This window comes from Pituophis catenifer, unplaced genomic scaffold (genome assembly GCF_029215685.1).
Source record: "Pituophis catenifer annectens isolate HBS135680 unplaced genomic scaffold, rPitCat1.0.hap2 SCAF_1, whole genome shotgun sequence".
NCBI classification, from domain to species: Eukaryota; Metazoa; Chordata; class Lepidosauria; order Squamata; family Colubridae; genus Pituophis; species Pituophis catenifer.
The window spans coordinates 183,244,012-183,268,897 of NW_027256881.1; the positions used below are offsets into that span (position 1 = coordinate 183,244,012).

At 37.2% G+C, this 24,886-nt stretch overlaps 1 protein-coding gene across 1 annotated transcript in view; it reads left to right on the plus strand.

The window, feature by feature from the left end:
* DNAH7 (dynein axonemal heavy chain 7) overlaps nucleotides 1–24,886 on the plus strand; it is a 151,579-nt gene that overhangs the window by 78,236 nt on the left and 48,457 nt on the right. The window contains exons 32-44 of the mRNA XM_070933286.1: nucleotides 2,009–2,185; nucleotides 2,912–3,043; nucleotides 3,571–3,795; nucleotides 5,148–5,345; nucleotides 7,319–7,474; nucleotides 10,962–11,130; nucleotides 12,145–12,271; nucleotides 14,528–14,747; nucleotides 15,310–16,182; nucleotides 17,689–17,918; nucleotides 18,990–19,320; nucleotides 21,731–22,077; nucleotides 24,478–24,658. Of these exons, the coding sequence (XP_070789387.1) occupies nucleotides 2,009–2,185; nucleotides 2,912–3,043; nucleotides 3,571–3,795; nucleotides 5,148–5,345; nucleotides 7,319–7,474; nucleotides 10,962–11,130; nucleotides 12,145–12,271; nucleotides 14,528–14,747; nucleotides 15,310–16,182; nucleotides 17,689–17,918; nucleotides 18,990–19,320; nucleotides 21,731–22,077; nucleotides 24,478–24,658 (3,366 nt within the window). The remainder of the gene's footprint in view (nucleotides 1–2,008; nucleotides 2,186–2,911; nucleotides 3,044–3,570; nucleotides 3,796–5,147; nucleotides 5,346–7,318; nucleotides 7,475–10,961; nucleotides 11,131–12,144; nucleotides 12,272–14,527; nucleotides 14,748–15,309; nucleotides 16,183–17,688; nucleotides 17,919–18,989; nucleotides 19,321–21,730; nucleotides 22,078–24,477; nucleotides 24,659–24,886) is intronic.

The window sequence follows — 24,886 nt, forward strand, 5'->3', positions numbered from 1 at the left end:
ATCTCGGTGCACAATCTGGAGGTTTTCCTAGACTTGCATCTCCTGATCAAAAACAGATGGTAGTTATGACTAGGAGAGCCCTGGTACACTGTTGTGCTCCAGTTGTGCCTTTTCCTGCATCATGACTCCTAAGCTTAGTCTCTCAAACTCTAATCATCTTCCTTTTGGATTATTGCAACATTCTCTTCATGGGCCTACCTTTGAAGAGTATTCAGAAGCTACAACTGTTGCAGAATGCAGTAGCATGGACAGTTCTGATGGCCCCTCGAGTACACGAGCTGTACTGGCAACCAATTTGCTTCTCGGCCCAATTCAAGGCATGGGTAATTACATTTAAAGCCCTTTGTGGCATGAGTCCTGGTATCTGAGGTACCATCCCACCCTTGACCCCATTCATTCCAGCAGAAAAGGCCTACTTCAAATCCCATCAGCCAAAGAATTTTGACTGGTGGGGTTCAAGGGAAGAGCCTTTTCTGTTGTGGCCCCATCCTTTGAAATATTCTTCCGTCAGAGGTGAGGTCTGCCTCCACACTCCTTGCCTTCCTGAACAACCTAAAAACTTGGCTCTGCTGCTTGGTCTGAGGCCCCAAGAGGGGCCTGCTTCATTGGGGGTGGCTGGTAGGATACAAAAAGTCCTCACTCCCAGACCACCCACCATTTTGTTTTTTAAGTTTTAACTTTTCAATTTTTCTAATTTTAATTTTTGTTTTAGCACTTTTAAACTTTTTATTAGATTATAAACCATTTATAGTCGCTCTTTTGGTGAAATGGACAGCATATAATTTAACAAACAAACAAATAACACACTACCAGGGGATCATGTCTGAAGACCCTGTGTTTTTTAAAAAATATCTTGCAATTTTTGTAATGTAGAGTGTCCTCATGCCAAGATTTACCAGTTGGGAGATATTGAATCTGTCATACATGTTGTTTTTCACTGTCCTTTTTGAGTGAGTGCTTAAATTTAATAATTTCCCTCATATTTAAATTGCTCTTGCAGATCTGATGAAGAAAAAGAGCTATAGTATTCTTTTGGTGGATGTTAGAAAAGTAACCAAACCAGGGGTGAAATGTAAAATCTGTTACTACCAGTTCTGTGGGGTGGTAATATGACTGGGTGGGCGTGGCCAACTTTTTTTTAAAAAAAAAACTTTTCAAAGCATTTTTTCTAATGCTTTGAAAAGCCTCTCTGCCAATCAGGAACTCAGCTGGGATCCTCAGAGAGGCTCTTTAAAAAATGCCTCTCTGCCGATCAGGGAACTCAGCTGGGATCATCAGAGACTTTTCAAAGCATTTTTTTTACCACCTCTTCGGCCAAGAGGTTGCAGAAAAAAATGCTTTGAAAAGCCTCTGATGATCCCAGCTGAGCCGTCCGATCATCAGTGGCTTTTTTTTTTTTTACTTTTAAAAGCATTTTTCATTGGAAGAGGTTGTAGAAAAAATGCTTTTAAAAGTAAAAAAAAAAAAGCCTCTGATGATTGTGCGGCTCAGCTGGGCATGGGGGGGGGGGGGCGCAGGGATTTTTGCTACCAGTTCTCCGAACCACCCGCCACCATCGCTACTGGATCGGGTGATCCAGTCCAAACCGGGAGCATTTCATCCCTGAACCAAACCCTATATGATACTATCGCTTTTACTTTCACTTAGTCTGTCATCTGATAAAAAATTAGACATTTTTCTGCTTGATTTTGTTTAATAGGTAAATTAAGCCAACCTTTCTTCATTGGTATGTATGTATGTATATGTATTTATTTATTTGTTTATTTATTTATTTATTTATTTATTTATTTATTTATTTATTTAATAAATATATATGCATTTATTTTGCCATCAAGTGACTCTAGGCAGTTTACAATACGGTAAAAACAACACTATCAATACATTTCTGTGAAAAAAGGAACCCTGATAGTTTCAGCACTAAAGAATGATATTGCTTATGTATTCTTTCAATTACCTAACGAACTACCTAGAAGTTTTTATTATATGAAGGTGTTCTATCTTCCTGTAGGTTTCTAGGTGTGGAATGGTCTACATGGAACCTCATATGCTAGGATGGAGGCCTTTGATGTTATCTTGGTTACATCTAATGCCACCTACAGTCACCACTTTGCATAAAGAATTTATAACAGGCTTATTCGATAGAATTGTCCCACTTTCTGTTGAATTTATAAGAAAATGTACAAAGGTATGGTAAAGTAGTATTTATTTACTGTTTACACATGAGACATGAATGGTGTATTCACTGCTGTTAATAGTGATTCTGTAACAAAAATATTTGTGTATGTATGCGTGTATGTTTGTGTGTGTGTTAGCTTTTAGGTCATAAATGTGTGAGTTCATTTTATTTGTTTGTTTGTTCACATAAAATAAAAATATGTTTTCGCTTCAATATGGAACTCAAGGCAGGGTCCATGGGGAACTCTGAGATGGATGTCTCATTTGGACATAGTCAAGACCATCATTTGTTTCAGTGTAATAGATACTTCACTCAAAGTGGTATAAAATGTTGTCTTTTCCTGAAAATGTGAATATTGAGGTGTTTGTTTAACTATTTAGGTGCTACATTTTAAAATATATTTGTGGCAATTTAGCCCCAATGGAATAAAGATTTTAGCATTTGTTCTACAACTACACAAATTAGTCTCTATTCTACTGTTGGATTTGGTAATTATTATTTCAAGGATAGCACATTGGTTGCTAATTTTGTTCTTCCCATACCTGTTATTACAATCTTATTTCTTACCCAAAGTTCTAAGTAAAGAGTTTCTAGAAACCAACGTTTTGTTAATTGGCTCTCTGTGGCCACATTGTTAAAGGTGCATTACTGTCTAAAGCAAAATCAGTTAAAGTTGTTTCTAAATCAGTAATAGAAGAATGGTGTTCAAATTAAGTCACCTTTTTTTTTTTCTAGGAACTTTCTCCAACATCAGACACAAACCTGGTTCGGTCTTTAATGAATCTCATGGACTGCATGATGGATGAGTTTCACAATGAAGCAAAACTTAAAACTGTTACTGACCGTGAAATATTTTCATGGCTTGAGGTGGGCAAGATCTTTTAAATACACTAAATAGTTTGAATGAAGTTCTCTGAACTTTTCAGAGGTGAAAATAATTAAGTGGCCAGAATAAGCATGCCTGTGTGATGTTAAATTCATTTTATTTTTGTATCATCATAAAATTAAAGTCTTGGTTTATTGACAACCAAATCAGGTACAGTATAATAAATAGAAAATGTAACCTGTTGATAATAAAAACTAAAATATGAATATAAGAACATAGGAATAATTCTAGATCATATCCAGGCCCACCTTGGTCCACATATTTCACCATGGTCTCCATCTATGGAGTGTTGCCAAGCAGGAGATGAAGATACAGATAGTCCTCACTCACCGATTGGGACTGGCAACTCCATCACTAAGTTTAGTTTGGGATTCCCTGTTTCCCCCCCATGCAACCTTTGACCACTTGGTTGTGTTTTGTAGATTTCTTAAAACAGTAAGCTTGAAACCTGAAATGGTGGTGGTGTATGTATGAATGGCTACTTTGAATTTGTTTTTGAATACTCCAGAGCACTTTTGTGTTTGCGCTCACATGGTCCGTTGGAGCCAGTTGTAAAGAAGAAGATCGACTGAAGTTTGACAAGATTGTGCGTGAACTGCTTCAAGGATCAATGACTGATGAGACAAGAGAAAAGTATAAACTATTGAGTGGGGTTGAGCATTTGCGGGCAAAAATCTTAACTGTTCCCTATCCAGAAGATGGAACAATTTATGAATATCGATTTATCAAAGATGTGAGTGTGTTTGTTTTGAACAGAGATTTTCAGAGAGTAATTGATAATTTTTTTCTCAAGATGATTTCTGATCATAATCTAATTGCTTGTGTTGTGAGATTTGGCTCATATACAAATGAAAAAAAATAGCTGTGGAAATAGGACACATTTATTTATTAAGTGCTTGATGCACTCATTACATTATGATAATAAGCAAAAGAAGTAAGATTTCCCATTGAGATAAATTTATACTTATTCTCATCAGGAAGATGCTATCTAAAGTTGTATTTGAGCTGAAGTCAGTGTGTTTTTAATCAGATAATTAAAATAGTCCATAACTCTTTTCCATTGAAATCAGTAGAAAGTAGTTCAGTGCCTACCGATTGGAAATAATAAACTCCAATCATTGAGCAGCCATAAATCTGCAGGGCAGGCTACTTAACAGGTGCTAGTTAAAGAGTTTTTTTTTTTTTGTGTGTGTGGGATCTGTATTATGAAATTCTGGTTTTATTAGGGGGAGGCAGAACCTGCCATCCAGAACCTTGCTTTTAAATGTCTTATCAATTTGTAAGTTGTCCAGAGTTGCTGGGAGTCAGGCAACCTATAGATAAAATAAATAAGTAAATAAGTAAACAAACAAACATAGAAATTTCATCTTAGCCATTGACAGAAAAAAACAAGGAAAATCAATTCTCAATTTCTGCAGGGATGATCTCTCCAGACCATGTCAGGACCTGATCCTGATTTTTAAATTTAGAAATATAGCACACAGTGTACAATATTTGAAAAAAACTTTACAAACTTTTGTTATTTATTATTAAATTTATATAATAATAATAATAATAATAATAATAATAATAATAATAATAATAATAATAATAATAATAATAATGTCCCGATTGTAATTGGAGCCCTCGGAGCAATACCCAAAGGGCTACCCCGCTATTTAGAAATTCTAAATTTGCCGGACTTGAACATTTTGACTCTACAAAAAACCACCTTACTCGGAACAGCTTACATCCTTCGACGATACCTTAACAGTTCCTAGGTCCTTGGTTAGGACTCGAGCTGCTGAGCTATTAACCAGCCTCAAAGGCTGTGAATCTCACTAAAGATTAACCAATAAATAATAATAATAATAATAATAATAATAATAATAATAATAATAATAATAATAATAATAATAATAATAATTTAAATTTATTATTAAAATTATAAAGAAAAAAAACCAATGTTGACATAAATACATAGTTTAAAAAGTCAACTATAAGCACAATGAGATATAACTGGATCAGGAAATTGCAGGTTCAAGTAATTTTTTTCCCCTCTTACTGCAATGCTTTCTGATTATTTGGTCCTAAATTTTGAAACAGGGAGCTGGAAGATGGGAACCATGGATAGAAGCACTTCAGTCAGCTCCACCTATACCAAAGGATATGATGTTCAATGAAATAATTGTTCCCACTTTGGATACTATACGATACTTTTCATTGATGGAGTTACTGACAACACATCAGAAGCCTACCATATTTGTTGGACCCACAGGAACTGGCAAGAGTTCATATATTATAGTACGTATACATAAAACATGCATTATACTTGGTACAAGATCTCTACAGTTTCAATTAAAAAAATGGGTTGCTCCAAGAAAGCTAGAGCCTGCATAAGAGCCTTGGTGGCGCAGTGGACTAAACTACTGCTGTTAAAGTAATACTTAACTGCCAGCTGCCTGCAATTACTGCGAGTTCAATTCTTACCAGGCTCAAGGTTGACTCAGCCTTCCATCCTTTCAAGGTAGGTAAAATGAGGACCCGGTTTGTGGGGGCAATAAGCTGACTTTGTATAAAATAGAACACCACTCAGGGGGCCCCCAAAAAGCCCTACTAAGCAGGTATATACAAAAGTATGAAGGCTATTGCTTAATGCATTGTAAGCCGCCCTGAGTCTCCGGAGAAGGGCGGCATATATAAATCGAACTAATAAATAAATAGATCCTTAGTTTCTTAATCTGAACCTTCAGATTCAGATTGGTTGTGTTCAAATGATCCTTCCTTCCTTCCTTCCTTCCTTCCTTCCTTCCTTCCTTCCTTCCTTCTCCTCCCTCCCTCTCCTTAGTTTCCCATGAAACCTCTTTCAATTCTGGGAAATCCTAGAGTTTCACAGAATGAGAAAAACCCCAGTGTTTTCTAGTTCCAGGCCCTTCCATCTGAAGATCTCTGTCTTAAAGGGCTTGTGATACCTGCCCTCAGTCCACAATACATCCATGCCATGGGGTAGAACATGTTAAATGCTCTTCTGAAATAGTGGTCACACTCCCAACTTTATTTATTCACAACAGCTATTGGAGAGTTGTAGCACGTTTGAAGGAATGGTCAGATTGAACTGACATTTTATGTTTTGTTTTCCATCACCCATATGTTGTGCACACTGGGGATACCTGTGAAAACAAGATAAAAAGGGACATACTTATAAGGTTAACTTGCTATACTGGCTTTTGTTTTAAATAAAGTTAAGTATGATATAGAATGTGTGTGTTAGACCATTTTGAAGACTTGAGGATTGTTAATATACGATTTGTGTTATTTCAATACAAATGTTGTTTTCCAATAAAATATCACCATGGCAAATAGTAACCATGGCAAGAAGTCCTGCAGAAAACTTTTTCCAAAAATATCTTTTTTATTTTTTCCAACATTATTAGTTGTTTGTACTTATTATGATGAAAATCATAAGCTACTTCTTTAAATATTTTTTCTCTTGTTCTTTACTTTCTCTTTCTTTTTTCCCCCCTGTACACCTTTTATTCTCTTTTTTCTTTACTTTTCCTTCTTTCTGAGTTGATAGTTTGTAGTTTCTTTTACTTTTTGTATTAAATCTTTCAATAAAAGTGCATTTTTTTAAAAAAAGGAAAGCGGCAAATGGCCCTCAACAATTGTTTTGCCAATTTTAATGTTAACCAATTTATTTTGATTTTATATGACGTACCTAAATTACAAATTATTTTTTCAATAAAGCAATGCAATGGGTTTTTATTTAATCACTCTTTAATGTGACTTTCGTTTATTACTGTTTTAAAGTATTAGTACCGGTAGCATGGTTCAGATGAAACAGTGAAGTGTTGTTTACATAATTGCTGCAATATTATTGTTGGCAATCAGTCTTATTTTACCTACGGTAAGTAAAGGTCTACCTGCATTTATTGAAATGGCCACTATGCTTAATCCATTCATGTGATACTCTGGAACTTGCTAATGAGTCCAATAATATCAGTGATGCATTCAATCTTAATCGATATAAAAAGGTGTCTTTAAATTTATAATCCTTTTGGTTTATTTCTGCAGGAATCTCATTAGGGAGACTTGAATGTTAATGACTTTGCGTTTGTCATTTTTCTAAAGAGAATAACTAGCAAACTTGAAGGGAAAACCCACCTCATTTGAATGACTTGCAATACAAGAAGCTCTTCTGCTTGTCTTTTTCTGTGCTGCCACATTGATATGCTCATGTGACCCAATCTCATCTCTTTTTAAAACTATCTTGACAGGATTTTCTCTTAAACCGTTTAAATAAGGAAATCTACAAACCACTGCTCATTAACTTCTCAGCGCAGACGACGGCAGCCCAGACTCAGAACATCATTATGTCTAAGCTTGATAAAAGGAGGAAAGGAGTCTATGGTCCACCCCTAGGAAAGAAAATGGTAACTTCTAAAAAAGTGAAATGCAACTTCTCGCCCTGCTTATGGCAGGCTCTCTGTATTTTTTTTAATTGGTATATTTTGAGTGCCAATACACCCCTCGTCAAAAGTAAATTGCTGCCTAATTTTAAAACGTAGCAAAATGGTTATACAAACTTTCCCAGAGATTTTAAACATGGAAGCAACCGTTTTCACATGTATCTCACATTCACAATGGGTATGGTATCGCTATAGTTTTCATTCCAAACCTGTATAAGAATACAAATGAGTCAGTTTTGGTCTATAGGTTAAGAAGCTGGGCTAGAAACCAGGAGACTTTGTGAGTTCTAGTCCTGCCTTAGACATGAAAGCCAGCTGAATGACCTTGGGCCAATGGGCCAGTTACACACACTCAGCTCAACCCGTCTCACAGAATTGCTGTTGTGGAACAAATAGGAGAAGGAAGTATTAAGTATGTTTGCTGCCTTGAGTTATTTATAAAATAATAAAGATGGGATAATAATAATAAAAAAGATCATAGAAGAAATAACCCATGTAGTGCAACTCTAAATCTGATTCAGAGTTTGGATTTGCTTTGTAAAATTTGCTTAACAAATTTGCTTAATTTGTTAAAAAGGAATGTGGAGGCAAAATTCTGGATCATGTAATCTTCAAAATCCAACTATCACTGCCAAATAATTCAGAAGCTACATTTACTGCCAAATAAATCCAACTTTCTTTGGAGCACAGCTTGAATCTGTTAATTCCTTCTGCATCATACTACTCACTTTCTTGAGTTTTCATGACTTTTTTGAATTCATTGATTCACACACAATCTTAAAGAAGTCCCAAGAATAAGTCAAGAAGAAGTCAAGTGCTGTGATTTTCAGTTCCTCCCTCCTTGGACCACAGGTCTGGGGAATGAAAGAAGGGCGAAAATGGGAAGAGGAACAACTGTCTAAGCTGTCCTGGTAGATGCTGATTCCAACTGCACTTAGCTGGCAACCCACCATTCTATCGCTTTGGAGTAGATGTTATTGGCATGCAAAAATGAACGAATTGCCTAGGTGAAGCAATTACTAGATCACCTGTCTCATGCAAACAAGTCTTAAGTACATTTCGATTACTGGATAGAAGACAGCATTTTGGCAGTGATGGTTTGTCAGTAATTCTGGCTGAAGTAATTGGAGCTAGACCATGTTTATACCCCATCCTCTCTCTACACACCCACTCACCCACAATTTATGTATACATATGATGACCCACCTTTCTAGACAGATGTTATTCACGGCATCTAGAATGATAGAGTAATGAGATGGGAACAATGTATCACATCATTTTAGATTGAGAATTAATGATTATATTTTACTATTCTCTGTAGTAAATGAACCAAGAAGCAGGCATCTTTACATAACTCAAAGGAAGAAACTTGGGTTCTTTATTTAAGTTCTCTAGAATCTGCATATGCTTGCAACAAGGTATAAATATAATGAATCAATCATTCAATCAATAAAAAATTAATAAATAAGTGCATATTTCTAATATGACTTTTTTGAGAAAACAACCTCAAATTACAAATTATATGTAAAACTAAGAAACCACTTAAAAAACATCAAATAATTTAAAGACCCATACTATGGGCCAAAACAAATAGCAGACTAATAGAAAGCCAAAACAAATGTAATGAAGGTCATAGCAAATGCAACTCAGCGGTTTCCAATGTACTGCAGAACTTTAATTTTGGAAATGGAAACGTCATCCTCCAAACAGCTTCCCAAAAACTCTGACACAAGGAAGATTAGGGCTGTGACACCAAAGGCTATAGGAAAAAGGGGTGATTGTAAACAGCTGAACCAAATTTGCACTAGTAGAAAACGTAATGAAAAAACCTAGACCTGTAATTTTCTCATCCACTGATTTTGTTACTGGCTAATAAACTGCCATTTAGCAGTTCAAATTGAGTAAAGCTGCCTCCATTAACATGCAAAAAAAATTGCTAAGAATTCATTGTGCATATTTTTTAAATCTTTTTTTCCCCTTGCAATCAGTTTGTATTGTTTCATTGATCAGCCTGCTCATGGGCAACTTCTACAGCAATAGCCATTTTTTAAGATACAGGAAGAAAAATGAGTTCATGTGCAAAGTTCCTCACAGAAGAAAAAAAAGAGAGGAAAGAATTAGCTTGGGTTCACATATTACACTAAGACATGGCTTGCTTAATCACAGTTTATTAATTATACTACAATTATGTTTATGCAGCACAAAGAAAAAAAACCAGATTATAATTTAGCATGGTACATTAGAGCTGCAAAAATGAGGATGGAAGAATTTCCTTAATACGTATCTCTAGTGGTCTTCAGGGACGCGGTGGCTCAGTGGCTAAGACGCTGAGCTTGTTGATCGAAAAGTCGGCAATTCAGCAGTTCGAATCCCTAGTGCCGCGTAACCGGGTGAGCTCCTGTTACTTGTCCCAGTTTCTGCCAACCTAGCAGTTCAAAAGCACGTAAAAAATGCAAGTAGAAAAATAGGGACCACCTTTGGTGGGAAGGTAACAGCGTCCCATGCGCCTTTGGCGTTTGGTCATGCCAGCCACATGACCACGGAGACGTCTTTGGACAGCGCTGGCTCTTCGGCTTTGAAACGGAGATGAGCACCGCCCCCTAGAGTCGGGAATGATTAGCATGTATGTGCGAGGGGAACCTTTACCTTTTTAGTGGTCTTCCAGATTTTTGTAATGCAGATACAAAAGATATATACTTTTAGTACCATACTGAATAGCCATACTCAGTATATCTATCCTAAGAGTAGGTACAGTTAGTCCTCAACTTACGACCACAATTCAACCCAACATTTCTGTTGTTAAGTGAGACATTTGTTAAGTGAATTTTGCCCCATTTTATGACCTTTCTTCCCACAGTTGTTATCTGAACCATTGCAGTTGTTACATTAGCAACATGGTTGTTAAATGAATCTGGCTTCCTCATTGACTTTGCTTGTCGGAGGGAGGGTTGTCACAAGAAGTGATCACATAACCTTGGGACACTGCAACCATCATAAATATGAGTCAAATGCCAAGCATCTGAATTTTGATCATGTGACTATGGAGATACCGCAAAGGTCGTAAGTGTGAAAAATGGTCATGTCACATTTTTCAGTGGCGTTGTAACTTTGAACAGTCACTAAATGAACTTTGTAAGTTGAGGACTACCTTATAGGACAGGCAGCAGAGCAAAGGATTGAATGCTGTCCTTAACCCTTTATTTAGAACAGAGCTAAAGTACCTGAGATGTAGGCTGAGATGTGTTGGACTCCAATCAATAACTATAGAAAGTGGGAATTTTCCCATAGCATCTTACCCTGTCTTAGTAATATGTAAAAAGAAAGTAAGTTGATTGTGATTGATTTGCCTGGAAACAAGCTTACTCTAAATGAGCTCAGCAGCATATTTTTTAATGTCTTTGGGTGTAACTTGTGGACCACGTACAGAATCAGTGTCCTTTTGTTTTTTAAGGTGGTATTTGTTGATGATGTCAATATGCCAGCAAGAGAAGTCTATGGGGCTCAACCTCCAGTGGAGTTACTTCGTCAGTGGTTGGATCACTGGAACTGGTATGACCTGAAAGACTGTACTATGATTAGACTTGTGGACATCCAGATCATTTGTGCAATGGGGCCGGCAGGTATGCTTTTTACTTCTAGTTAGAGAATCCATCTCTAAAGTGCCAAATGTGCTACTGATTTATTCTTTTTAAATATTCAAATTAAGTCATGTCTTTTGTTGTCATTCATGCATCGTCTTTTAAATTTGCTTGTATGGGAAGGGGCCTCTAAGGCTGAAAATGGCCGAGTCTCTCTGGATCTTTGAGAGGGTCTGTAAAGAGCCTCAGTGCTCTGTTACAGTTGAGCGGAGGGTTGCAAAAATGAGTCCTCTTCTCTCCCCCCCCCCGAGTTTCCTATGAAAATATGCAGGGAGATCTACAATTTAATATGTGGAAAAAAATAATTCCAGAATTCCTTGTCTGAGCTAGAAACACACAGGCTGATCCATGCTTTTAATTGCTGTTTTTTTTCCCAACACAAAGAAGTAGAGATACCATTTTTGTTTAAAATATATGGTTTGTTTAAGAGATCCCATAAACCAGCGGTCCCCAACCTTTTGGGCACCAGGGACTGGTTCCATGGGGAGAGGTTTTTTCGTGGACCGGAGAGGGCATGTTTTCGCTTGCTGCCTGCATCCCGCAGATGGGGCTTTGCTTATTTGTGTGGTCTCGTTTCTGGCATGCTGCGGACCAGTGCCAGTCCACGGACCGGGGACTTTTCTCAATGTGATTAAAGATGTAGATTTGTCACTGATGAATCCTACCTTTGACCAATCCTAAATATTAGCATGGATTGAGAGCCTTTATAAGTAATAACTGTAGTTCTTTAGCGTGTGCTTATTGATGTAGCAAGACTTTAGATAGGATTGCTGTCACTTTGACTGTATTAGTGTGTAAAATGCTTACAAATCCCTCCTTCCTCAAAATAAATTGTCTTTTGCCTGTGGCCTGTGTATTTGGATTATAGAAGCTGCTCTTAATACGAAGTCTCCTTTGATTGATACATGGAGAGTAGGAAGAATTCAAATTGGTTGCAGAAGTGTTTGATAGATTTAGATTTATTGTATGTACATCAGTGATTTGCTTCCCCTACAGGTGGAGGTCGAAATGCAATCACTCCTCGATACCTGCGACACTTCAACACAATTACCATTAATGAGTTTGATGATGTTTCGATGTATACAATTTTCTCCCGAATATTAGATTGGCATCTTACTCTATGGTAGGTGACGTTGTTATATTGTGGCATATTAACCTAAATAAAAAAAGATAATGATAACCTGCCGTAATATCCTTCCTAAACATCATGCCATCCAGAAGCGTTATACTGTAGTATCTGCATTTCCCACCAGCAGGTCTCCAAAGATATTGACCCTCTAATAGCATCACAACATGCCAATATTCTATAGTAAATCTTCAAATTAACTATTAAAAGCCATTCCCCTCCCCAACTAGGAGAGCACACTCAGTTTCCTTAGTAATACACCACTTTACAGCTTTCATATCCATATTCCTGGACCCCCAAACTAGATATCAAAGCCATGTCTTCAGGTCCTGATGGAAGTCCAGCAAGACTTCTTCTGGGTCCCATCAGATGACATTCATTCATGGACAGGGTCTGCAACATGACCGTCTGCTGGATGTGATAGTTATAATTTTATATTTTATGAATAAATGAATGGATTAGGATTGAAACAAATAGCAATAGCACTTAGATTTATATACCACTTCACAGTGCTTTATAGTCCTCTCTAAGAGGTTTACAGAGTCAGCATATTGCCCTCGACAATCTGGGTCCTCATTTTACCAACCTCAGAAGAATGGAAGGCTGAGTCAACCTTGAGTCGGTCAGAATTGAACTGCCAAACTGCTGGCAGCCAGCAGTCAGCAGAAGTAGCCTGCAGTATTGCATTCTAACTACTGCACTACCATGGCTCTTCCCTAAACAAGGGAGGCACTTCCCTAAAAAAGTTGGCTGTTGTGTCCTGAATTGTATCTATTTTCCAACTAGTTGCCAATTGTGCAATCTTCAGTGTTCTGAATATGAACATCTTCATATCCAAATAAACAAGGAAATTACTGTATTACAGGTAGTCCTCAACTTATGTCCACAATTGAGCCAAAAATTCATGTTGCTAAGTGAAACATTTCTTAAGTGAGTTTTGCCCCATTTTATGATTTTTCTTCGAGACCGCCTTCTACTGCATAGCTCCCAGCGACCGGTAAGATCCCACAGAGTTGGTCTCCTCCAGGTCCCGTCAGCTAAACAATGCCTCTGTGGCTGCCCCAGCTCTCTGGAACCAGTTACCTCCTGAGGTCTGGACTACCCCCACCCTATTGGCCTTCCAGAAAGCGGTGAAGACCTGGCTTTTCCGTCAGGCCTGGGGCCATTGATCTCGTTGTTCAATCTTGCGAGATCCGGCCATGGATGGTGTGCATGTGTTTTTAATGTTTTTAAAATGCTTTTATAATGTTTTTTTTAAAATTTTTATGTTCATTGTTTGTATTATTTTTGTTGTAAGCCGCCTAGAGTCCCTTGGGAGTTGGGCAGCATAGAAATATGATTAATTAAATTAAATTAAAATTAAATTAAATTAATTCTTGCCACAGTTGTTAAGTGAATCATTGTAGTTATTAAGTTAGTAACACGGTTGTTACTACCTGGCTTTCCCATTGAATTTGCTTGTCAGAAAGCCACAAAAGCTAATCACATGACCCCAAGACACTGCAACCGTCATAAATATGAACCAGTTACCAATTATCTGAATTTTGATTACATGATCATGGGGATGCTGCAATGGTTGTAAGTGTGAAAAACAGTCATAAACCAATTTTTTGCAGTGCCATTGTAACTTTGAATGATCACAAAATGAACTATTGTAAGTCAAGGACTAACTGTATTCCTAGAATGTTACTTGGCCTGACCCAATAATCTTATTATAAGCTAAAGAACACCAAGAACTGGATAACTAAGCATCTAAAGAATGTTATAAACTAGAGAATAGAATATGAATTTCCCTGAGTAAACAAATTGGAAGAATAATTAGAGATCAATATTTCTGGATTGGTCTCATAAAATGAATATGGTGTAGTGTCTGACTCTTGATCACTGCTTTTGAGTGATAATTTTTGGTCCTTGATTGCTTGAAGGTCAAGGTCTCTTAAATCAGTCTCATGGATTGTAAAATAATTTGACTTCTTTGTGAAATTCATTCATACCATCTGGACAACATCTGCACAAGTCCCCTGTTCCTGGCATTTTAAAAATCTTTTCATAAAGGGTAGTTGCAGGTTTTGTTTAGTGAATAGCTTTATTGATGACTATTACTATATATCCAAGTATTTTATAGCCATTGTCTGTAAACCAAACTTATATTTAAAATGCAATACAAAGAATTTGATGAATATAGGAAAATGTTCAAGTTTCTATTTTGTGTTGTATGAGTTGTCCTACTGCTTTCATCTTTTCAATCAACAGTTACAACTTCCCTTCGGAATATGTTCAACTGACTGCACAAATTATTAATAGCACAATGACTGTATACAAAGAAGCTATGGATAACTTGCTCCCTACACCCACCAAATCACACTATTTGTTCAATTTGCGTGATTTCTCTCGGGTCATTCAAGGGGTTTGTCTGTCACGACCTGAAACAACCATTTCTACAGGAACCATAAAACGCCTTTGGGTTCATGAGGTAAATTTTCTATTAGTAACTTAACTGACGGCTCAGTCTTACATTTGCTTGCAAAATATTTTCGTATATGATAAGGTACTGAATCGTTGAAAACTAGTAGCATAAGCAATTAACTGCTGTGCCTTGCATAGCTGTTTCTACTTAAAAGAATCCAACAACAGAAAGGATCATATAGCTAAAATTATATAAGTCTGTGACTAGCCATACTCGCTGCAGTATCCATTTTGGGAATGAATAATATCATCTGCCCTTCTACTGTGGAGATCATGATGATTAAGAGTAAGGTACCCTTCCTCATCATGGTGCTGTCTGAGGATGATAGGAATTGCAGTCCCATCTGGAGAGCATCATGTTGAGGAAAACTGCTACAGGACTACACTGTGTTCATGCCAAAGTAAAGACATTGATGACAGAAAATAGCTTTTCCACATGATATTTAGTTATTCCCTTTGATTATATAGCTTCTCAAGTTTAATAATTTTTCCTGACAGAATGTATGTTTCTGTGTCATAGAAATTGTAATTAATTATTATAAACAATCATACTAACGTCTTTTTTGCAGGTCCTTAGAGTATATTATGACCGCTTGGTAGATAAAGCAGATCGATCGTGGCTGGTTGAATGCATCCGTGAAGTAGTAACCAAGCATTTGGAAGAAGATTTTAATGAACTTTTCCAAAATCTGGATTTCAATTATGATGGTAGGGTAGAAGAGGATGATTTGCGAAGCTTGATGTTCTGTGATTTTCATGATCCTAGAAGGGAGGATACAAATTATAGGGAAGTCTTGGATGTGGATGAACTGAGAGGAGTTGTCGAGGGCCATCTAGAAGAATATAATAATATGAGCAAAAAGCCAATGCAGCTGGTTTTATTTCGATTCGCTATAGAGCATGTTTGTAGAATTTCACGCATTTTGAAACAACCCCGTAGCCATGCCCTTCTGGTTGGTGTTGGTGGAAGTGGTCGACAGTCCCTAACCCGTTTAGCAGCATATATGTCTGACTACACGCCATTCCAGGTTGAAATCTCAAAGAGTTATGGGCCCAATGAATGGCATGAGGACCTAAAAGCCATTCTAAGGAGATCTACTGAAGGTGAGATGCAAGGCGTTTTCTTATTCACTGACACCCAGATAAAAAGAGAGTCGTTTTTAGAAGACATAAACAACTTGTTAAATGCTGGAGAAGTGCCAAACCTCTTTGCAGTTGATGAGAAACAAGAAATCTGTGAAAAGATGCGCTCCATTGATCGCCAGCGGGATAGATCCAAGCAGACTGATGGTAGCCCCATTGCTCTTTTCAATATGTTCATTGATCGTTGCCGGGATCAGCTCCATGTTGTCTTGGCTATGAGTCCCATCGGAGATGCCTTCCGAAATCGTCTCCGGAAGTTTCCAGCTCTTGTTAATTGTTGCACTATTGATTGGTTTCAGGTAAGATTCTGAAGTACAACTGTGAAAAATGATTAGAGTTCCAAATTAGAGATTAATTGAAACAATGGTTTAAAGCTGGCTTCTTTATTCTGCTGTATCCGAAAGCTATTTAAGTATATATCTGCCATGTATATAACTTTAAGCTGTGGTTAAGTAAGGATTCCTTGTGGCTTGTTTAATCATTTGTAAATATTGGTGTGATAAAAAGAACAAATAAAAATACAGGTAGTTCAATTCATTTAGTGACCATTCGAAGTTACAGTGGTACAGAAAAAAATGACTTTTGACCATTTTTCACACTTATGACCATTGCAGCATATCCATCGTCACATGAACAAAATTCAGATGCTTGGTAACTGACTCATATTTATGATGATTGCAGTGTCCTGGGGTCATATGATAATGTTTGGTAACCTTCTGACCAGCAAAGGCAATGGGGAAACCAGATTCATTTAACAATCGTGTTATTAACTTAACGGTTGCAGTTAACAATTGTGGCAAGACAACTGTGGGACAAAACTCACTTAACAAATGTTTCACCTAGCAACAGTAATTTTGGGCTACATTGTGGTCGTAAATCGAAGACTATCTGTACTGTTTCCTTAACATATGTTTTTACTTAAATTCTGATGTTTTTTCAATGTTCAGAGGTTTCTTTTTAAGTGAAAGAATTATATAATCCCCCTGACTGTATTTTAAAATAGTACATATATGTTTCTTTTTTAGCTAATAGTTTTTGGAGCACAATAATTTGGACTAGGGCTATTGTTCAAAACTAAATGGATAGGTGGCTGGCCTGCTGCTTTCCTTTCATGCTGCAGGCTCCCTCACTCTGCAGCTTCTCTTAGGCCAGAAAAAAACCCTAAGAGCTTCAAACATGGATAAATGTTTGAATAAATACATTTTCAATTTATTTATTCATGATATGAATTTGCTCTTTAAGCTTAAGTGATTTGTATTATGTATCCATGATAGCTTTTTTTTTCTATTCAAAATCACTCATCACTGTTTTTGCTAGTCTCTTTGTTAAGACCCTGTGAGTTTCATAGAATCCCACTAGTATATTTTCAGTGATGGCTTCTTAAAGGTGGGGGAAAAAAGACATGAATGGCCAAGCTTTCTCCAACCACACAAATCTGTTTTTGTCGCCTCTGGAATCTCTCTACCCCATGGTACCCTTACCACTAAAATTCAGCAATATGATATAAACATATTTTCAATGCTTTCTATGGCTTTAACTAAGTAAAACTATTTAAACATTAAAAAGGCCTGGTTCATTAAACATGGCCCTTGCCATTTTCTGACAAGGCTACATTTTTCTCCTGCCACTTGCAAATGGTACCTATCTAACTTTTTTCCGGGTGGCCTTTAGCCTGTTATGAAACCTATCCAGTAGTTGTGCTCTTCTCTTTTTAATGGCTCTTTTTAACCCATGACTTTATGCAACACTCTTTTTCCATAATAACAATAAAATGTTATTTCCCTCCCCGCCTTCCTTAAATTCAGTCATGGCCTACAGATGCTTTGCAGGCAGTTGCCACTCGCTCCCTGGGCGACATTGAAATGTCTGAAGAAACCCGAGCTGGCTGCATTGATATGTGTAAAAAGTTTCATACCTCAACCATTAATTTGTCTGAATTGTTCTATAATGAGCTCCAGCGACACAATTATGTAACACCAACTTCATACCTGGAATTAATTTCCACTTTCCAATCCCTGCTGGAAAAAAAGAGAGCGTAAGTATGATTGATGTAACATTTGTTATCAAAAGTAATCTAAAGTTTCTTCCACCACTGCCTCTCCACCCCCCCCCAACTCCATCTCAGCAGAGTCCAACAAGGGATGCATGTAAACAGAAATGATATACACTGCAGAGATCTCGCACACAAGAAAGGCAGCTTTCCTTCTACCCAAAGAATGATTAAAAACAATTGTTATAATTACTATATTGCAGCTGCTAGAAGATAACATAGCATAAAATATCTGATGTTTAAATAGTTCAAGAATAAGAATGCAAATGAGAACTTGCTGGCTTATCTAGATGATAATTATTCCCAAGAAAAACTAAAAGGAAAATTTTATTTTTATTTTTTAAAATCAGTTTATCATAGGTATAGATAGATAACTGGCTTATAAATCAATGTCAAGTATGGTTCTTTGAAAAAAAATATTTCAGATACAACTTTCTATTTTCTGTTTCATTTTTATTTGTATTTTAATTAATGAGGTTCCATTGTTGAATTTTATTGAATATTATATTTTCAATAGTTACTTTATAGGGGACTTAGCCTTATAGGGCAGATGGGTGGCAAAAATGTATTAATAAAATAATAATATTTTGGGTTTGGTTCTGGAAGCTTGTCTTCATTTATTGATTGTTTGAGTTAACCCCCTTATGTGTGGTTCTTTACTGTTTTTCAGAGTAGCCTAAAATGCAGAATAAAGTCAATATTATAAAAGAGTGCTCCAAACAATGTATAAATCAAAAAGCAAATAAAAATCTCCAGCCCCAAACCTTGTAAGGATTGCAGCTTCAGGTGACACCAATGGCCAGAAACTTTTGGAAGCCTTTTGGAAAGTAGCTGAAGAAGCATCTCTTTCACAAGGATTTAAATAAATCATCTTAGGACTCAAGAAATACACTATAAATTTACTGGATTGGAAGAGGAATTTGTAGAAGTAGTGCTGAGTAAAGACACAATTTCTGTCTTGATGGTTGTGTGGGTGGGTGGATGTTTGGGGATGAAATTAATGATACTCTTATGATGACAATGTCATTCAGATTCTATCTTCTGATTTATCTCCAGTGAGGTGATGAAATTGAAAAAGAGATATGAAGTGGGCTTGGAGAAACTGGACTCAGCTGCTGCCCAGGTGGCCACCATGCAGGTGGAACTGGAAGCCTTGCAGCCCCAGCTAAGGGTAGCGAGCAAGCAAGTGGATGACATGATGGTTGTTATTGAGAAAGAATCTCTGGAAGTTGCAAAGACGGAGAAGATTGTGAAGGCTGATGAAGAGGTAGCCAATGAACAAGCCATGGCTGCCAAAGCCATCAAAGATGAATGTGATGCAGATCTGGCAGAAGCTTTGCCAATCCTGGAAAGTGCATTAGCCGCTCTGGACACTCTGACCGCACAGGTATGGCCTCTGTTTCACTCTTGCTGAATTTCTTCATCTGAAAGAGGCAGGCACGCTGACTTATTCATACCTTGTGTTTTTGTAGAGAAAGGTCAAGATTGACATAGCATTAATTTGTTACAGTGCTACAGGATTTTACTTTTGTCCCATTTAAAAAGGTGCCCTCTTCCTTAGAGATAAGACATTGCCTAGCTCAGTATTGTTCTTCTAGAATTATTTGAAAGGTTGAGCAAGTTAGTAACATAAACAGACTTATTCAGTTTCAGTTATACTGAAAGAGAATGAAAGAAGAGACAGAGATAATGTCACTTTGCCTCAGATGGCAGGAGCAGAACCAGTGAATTGAAGCAACAAAAAAGTTGATTGAGGACAGGCGGAATTTCCTGATGGTAAAAGCTGAGAACCAGTGGAATAGTTTCCCTCGTAAAGTGGCATGTTTCCCTTCACTGGAGGTTTTAAAATAGAGGCCAGATTAATCTATCTAAAAAGCCTTAGCAAATCCTGTAGCCAGGGTTAAAGGGATGACCTTGCTCTGAATTTGATTATTTTGTTTGGAATTTGTTCTATTTGAGGCAATTTATTGAAGGTTTTTGATAAGAAATGAAAGGAAAGATTGGGACGCACATTTCTGTCCATTGTAAATATATTTTTTAAAAAAATGTTAAGTGCTAAAACTGAGGCTGAAATTGACCATTTGCCATGTATCCAAATTAGTTATCAGATACTGTTTGGCATCTGTCAGAATTGTTTGACATTTCCATTGGTCTACAAACATAAGATCTAGCAGAGAATGTCAACGCTCACTGCATATTATTCATTAGTATGGGTGTCCCAAGGATACTGATATAATGCTGAAAAACATTTGAATTAGTTGAAATTGAAAAATAAGGGAGAAGACAACTAAATGTAATGATACTTAATCTGGATTACTTAATCATAATCACATCACCAGAAATCCTATAAAGGATTGGAATGCAATGAGATTATCATGTGCTTGGAAATAATGAACAGAATCAGTTTTCAAAATTAACTGCTAAAGTTAATTTCAGTCCACAGATTTCAGTCCAACTGTGCAAATTATAATTTTTCTTTTTAAAATAGGGATTAAAATTGTTTTTTGAGCAAAGCATTAAGAGTATGTAGGTGCATGTGTGTGTATAGTGTGGGTCTGAAGCAGGGGTGAAATCCAGCAGGTTTTGACAGATTCTGGAGAACCGGTAGTGGAAGTTTTGAGTAGTTCAGAGAACCGATAGCGGAAATTTTGAGTAGTTTGGAGAACCAGCAAATGCCACTCCAGAGTGGGGTGAGAATGGAGATTTTACAATATCCTTCCCCCAGGAGTGAGGAGTGAAAGGGGATTTTGCAATAACCTTTCCCTGGAGTGGAGTGGGAATGGGAATTTGGCAGTATCCTTCCCCTGCCACGCCCAGCAAACAACACCATGCCCACCAAACAACACCACGTCCACCAAGCCATGCCCACAGAACGGGTAGTAAAAAAATTTGAATTTCACCACTGGTCTGAAGAGTGTCGCATGTGATGCCTTAATCCAGCATTTGGTTCATCTCCCTGTTTACCAAAAGGAGCCCACTAGGCCTCTCGCATTCATGCCCAACTCTGTGCCAGCATGGAAGGGCTTCTTATCCATTTACAGGCTGAGAATAGGTTGAGATTATTTTGGTCCAAGAGCACATACATGGGTATGTATAAAGTATGTGGGAAAAGAGTGAAGCATAAACTGGAACTAATTTCTGAAACCGTTATTCTCTGTGAAATGATAGATACATGAATGTTTTTTTTTTTTTAAAGGAATAATGCTGATATTCTGCATAGTACAAAAACAAATTTTCTTCTGGATTTAAAGCAAATCTTTTTTTTTTACACAAATTTAAAAATAAATTACTTTTCACAATCTTTGTGAAGATGAATTTTTAGAGAAATTCTTATGGGATTGGTATGTATTTCTTGCACCTATCTTGGTTACAAAATGATTAAGAAGGTGGTTGAGTGATGGATAGATGTGTGATAGAAAGGAGAAAAGATGTGGAAACACAGCATCTTTGGCCGCCTCAGAAACCACCAATGGTCCTTCTTTCAGGCTTGAAATGTAAAAATATGCAACGGAGAAGGAAAAAGGAGTTCAAAGGGAAAAGGTAAAGATGAGAAATTAGCTGCAGTTCCTGAAATGTTATGAGGTCTTCTACTGGCTAGCAAAAGTGGAAATGGGCTTTTGGTTATCTGATTGGAAGTCCTTTTTGTTTGTCATGGGATCCTTAGTTTTGATGTACTTTGAAAAAATTTCAGGTGGTCTGTCATTAGAATATGATGACATTTCTCTTAATGTTGTTTTCAAAATTAAAAATGCAATAGGATTTTTTTTTTTTGCTCCAATCTCATCTTTTGAATATAGGATATCACTGTTGTCAAGTCCATGAAGAGCCCCCCTGCTGGTGTGAAACTTGTTATGGAAGCCATTTGCATCCTGAAAGGGATTAAAGCAGATAAAATCCCAGATCCAACAGGCACTGGAAAAAAGATGGAAGACTTCTGGGGCCCAGCTAAGAAACTCCTTGGGGATATGAGATTTCTGCAATCACTTCATGAGTATGATAAGGACAACATACCTCCAGCTTACATGAATATCATTAGAAAACAGTACATTACTAATCCAGAGTTTGTTCCTGAAAAAGTTCGGAATGCTTCCACAGCTGCAGAAGGGCTATGCAAATGGGTCATAGCCATGGACTCCTATGATAAGTAAGTAATGGTTTCAAATCATAATGTAAACGAAGAGCATTGGGCTGGCCTACAAGGAAGTGACTGTTGTGACTGTTTCTTTTCCCCAAGCGGTGATAGAAATTTGTGGGAATACTAATATATACAGCCTTCTTTATGAATAGAGAATATGGCAACATCATCTTGCTTTCTGTGTATTTCCAAATACATGTAGCAGCTGGCAGCAATCCAGATTCATACGAATTAATTTTGCAGATTTGCCATTTACAGAAATTTGTACTTTTTCTACTAATTACTGTATATCCACAATTCTCTTTTTCTTCTAGTTCTGTATATACAGCCCTGGTTCTGCATTGGGAGCTGATTCCTGCAGGGAATTCCCAAGCAGGATCTCTTTCGGCTCTTAGTTCAAACAACCCTGTTGCCAAGTATTCCACTAGAAAGGGGTGCCAAAGAGTGTTTTCCTTGCTTTCTGGGGCATCTAAAAATAAAAATAATAAAGAATCCCGTACATATATAACACTGGTACAATGATAACATTAAACAACACTAAGCTATTTTACTCAATGGTTAGGAATCTTCCAGTCTATCCTCTCCCTTGTAAAATTGATCAAGTGGTCTCTTTAATGATACAGAAGACTTTTAAAACCCAACTTTGTAAAACCCAAACAGTCCAACTCCTTGTCTTGACAAATGGACTCAAATCAAACAGCTTTCTCTACAAAGTCTCCTACAGTACATAGAACTTGCTCTCTTTCTCTGAGCTTGCTCAATCCCTTCTGAATTATATACTCTCCCATCTGGCCCATCTCAATCCTTTCAGGGCAGGTCTTCTAGTCTCAAACCTTCCCCAGCAGATTCCAGTAGGTGACTTTCCTCATGGATGAACATTTAGCCCACTCTTTGGTTGATCTGTCAATGGATGTTCCTAATTCCTTTGCATTCTTGTGCAAAGCTGCAGGGCGTGGTATCCCAAGGGGAAAAACTTTGTACCATACATGCTTTGCTTTTTATTCTTTCTGCTCTGCTAGTTCCTGGTGCCCTCCCTTTCTTCCTTTGCTTCCCTGCTTTACTAAACCTGGGGCCTTTTATATGGTTCTGAGATGAATTTCTGCTTATGTTTCAAATTATTGTTTTTCTCTCCCTTCTGTCCCCCGCTTTCTCACTACTCGTAAATCTTAACACCAACATCAGAAAACCTAGAATAGTAAGAGTTTCCTACCTCTTCCTACCAACTTTGCCTCTACTTTAGCTCCCATCTCAGTTAATCCTTTTCTTGCATCCTTTCCCAGCTTACATTAACTATTGGGTTGCATGATTATGTTTATTTTTATGTATATATGATTAACAGAACATTTGAGCAGCATTTTATGGACGGAATGGGACCTTCAGGCTTCTATGGGATTTTTTTTTACACAACAAATGAACAGATAGCAGATTTACATATATTTATTTATATCCTGCCTTTATTATTTTAATAAATAATTCAAGGCAGTGAACATACATAATACGGCTTCTTCCTCCTATTTTCCTCACAACAACAACCTTGTGAGGTAGGTTGGCCCGAGGGAGTGTGACTCATCTAAGGTTACCCAGCTGGCTTTCATGTCTAAGATTGAACTAGAAATCACAGTCTCCTGGTTTCACGACCAGCATCTTAACCATTAGACCAAACTGGCTCTCGTATATCTTTCTGTCTCTGTCTATCATTATATACATACATATACTAAATGATCATGTATTTATTTCTCTCTCTTTTCTTTCTCTAAAAAATCTGAACAGATGTAAATCCTACATCATTCACAGAGTCAGAGATATCTGAATATATCACATTTTTTACTTGTAGCCTAGCGACATTTGGATTTTAAAGAATATTGCTAACACAAAGAATAAGAGAGAGGATCTGAATTTGACAAGGCAAAGGACAACATCAGATCAGTAATGGGTTTCAAATCCCGGTGCTACCAGTTCGCTATTGGTAGTGCGTGGGCCCGCTTGCTTGGTTTGCAAGCATGCGGCACTTCTGCGCATGTGCAGAGCATTTTTGATGACATTTGGGCGGGTGGACAGAGCCTCCTGCTGTTGCCGCTACCAGTTCGCTTGAACTGGGGTGAACTGGGAGCAACCTACCACTGCATCAGATCCCAATTATCAATTAATATGGTTAGGACTTACTTTTGTTCAAATTTTCCTCCGGGGTCTTCATATTTTACAGGAAGACAGTTAGCAGTCTATGTGATACTTTGAATTGCAGATAAGGATTTCTATTGCCTTGTTAGTGGAGTCACTTTACATACTGTATATGCAGGAATGTCCATATGTGTTTATGTAACGTATGCAGAAAGAGTAGATAGATGGAATAGTATTTGCATGTGGATGTAATAAAGATGACATCCTTAATTGTTGTTGTTGTTGTTTCAGAGTGGCAAAAGTTGTTGCCCCCAAAAAGATAAAACTCAATGCAGCTGAAGGGGAACTGAAAATTGCTATGGATGGTTTGAGAAAAAAGCAAGCAGCCCTAAAGGAAGTTCAATACAAGCTAGCACAACTACAGAAGACTCTGGAACAAAAAAAGCAGGAAAAAGCTGATTTAGAAAACCAAGTAAGTAACAAACATTTTAAAATATCAAAAATGCAAAAACGAAGTCTATGTCATTGCTTTAACGTTTTTGCTTTTCATTTATTTTCCATTTTTCACAACCCTGCTCAGGATACTTATCAAATGCTCTCAAAGAACACTGTCCTCAAAGAGCTCTTGTCTTTCTGAATTAAAAAATATGCAGAGTATCTGCCAGATCTCCAAAATAGGCCTGAGGATCAAAGCAACAGT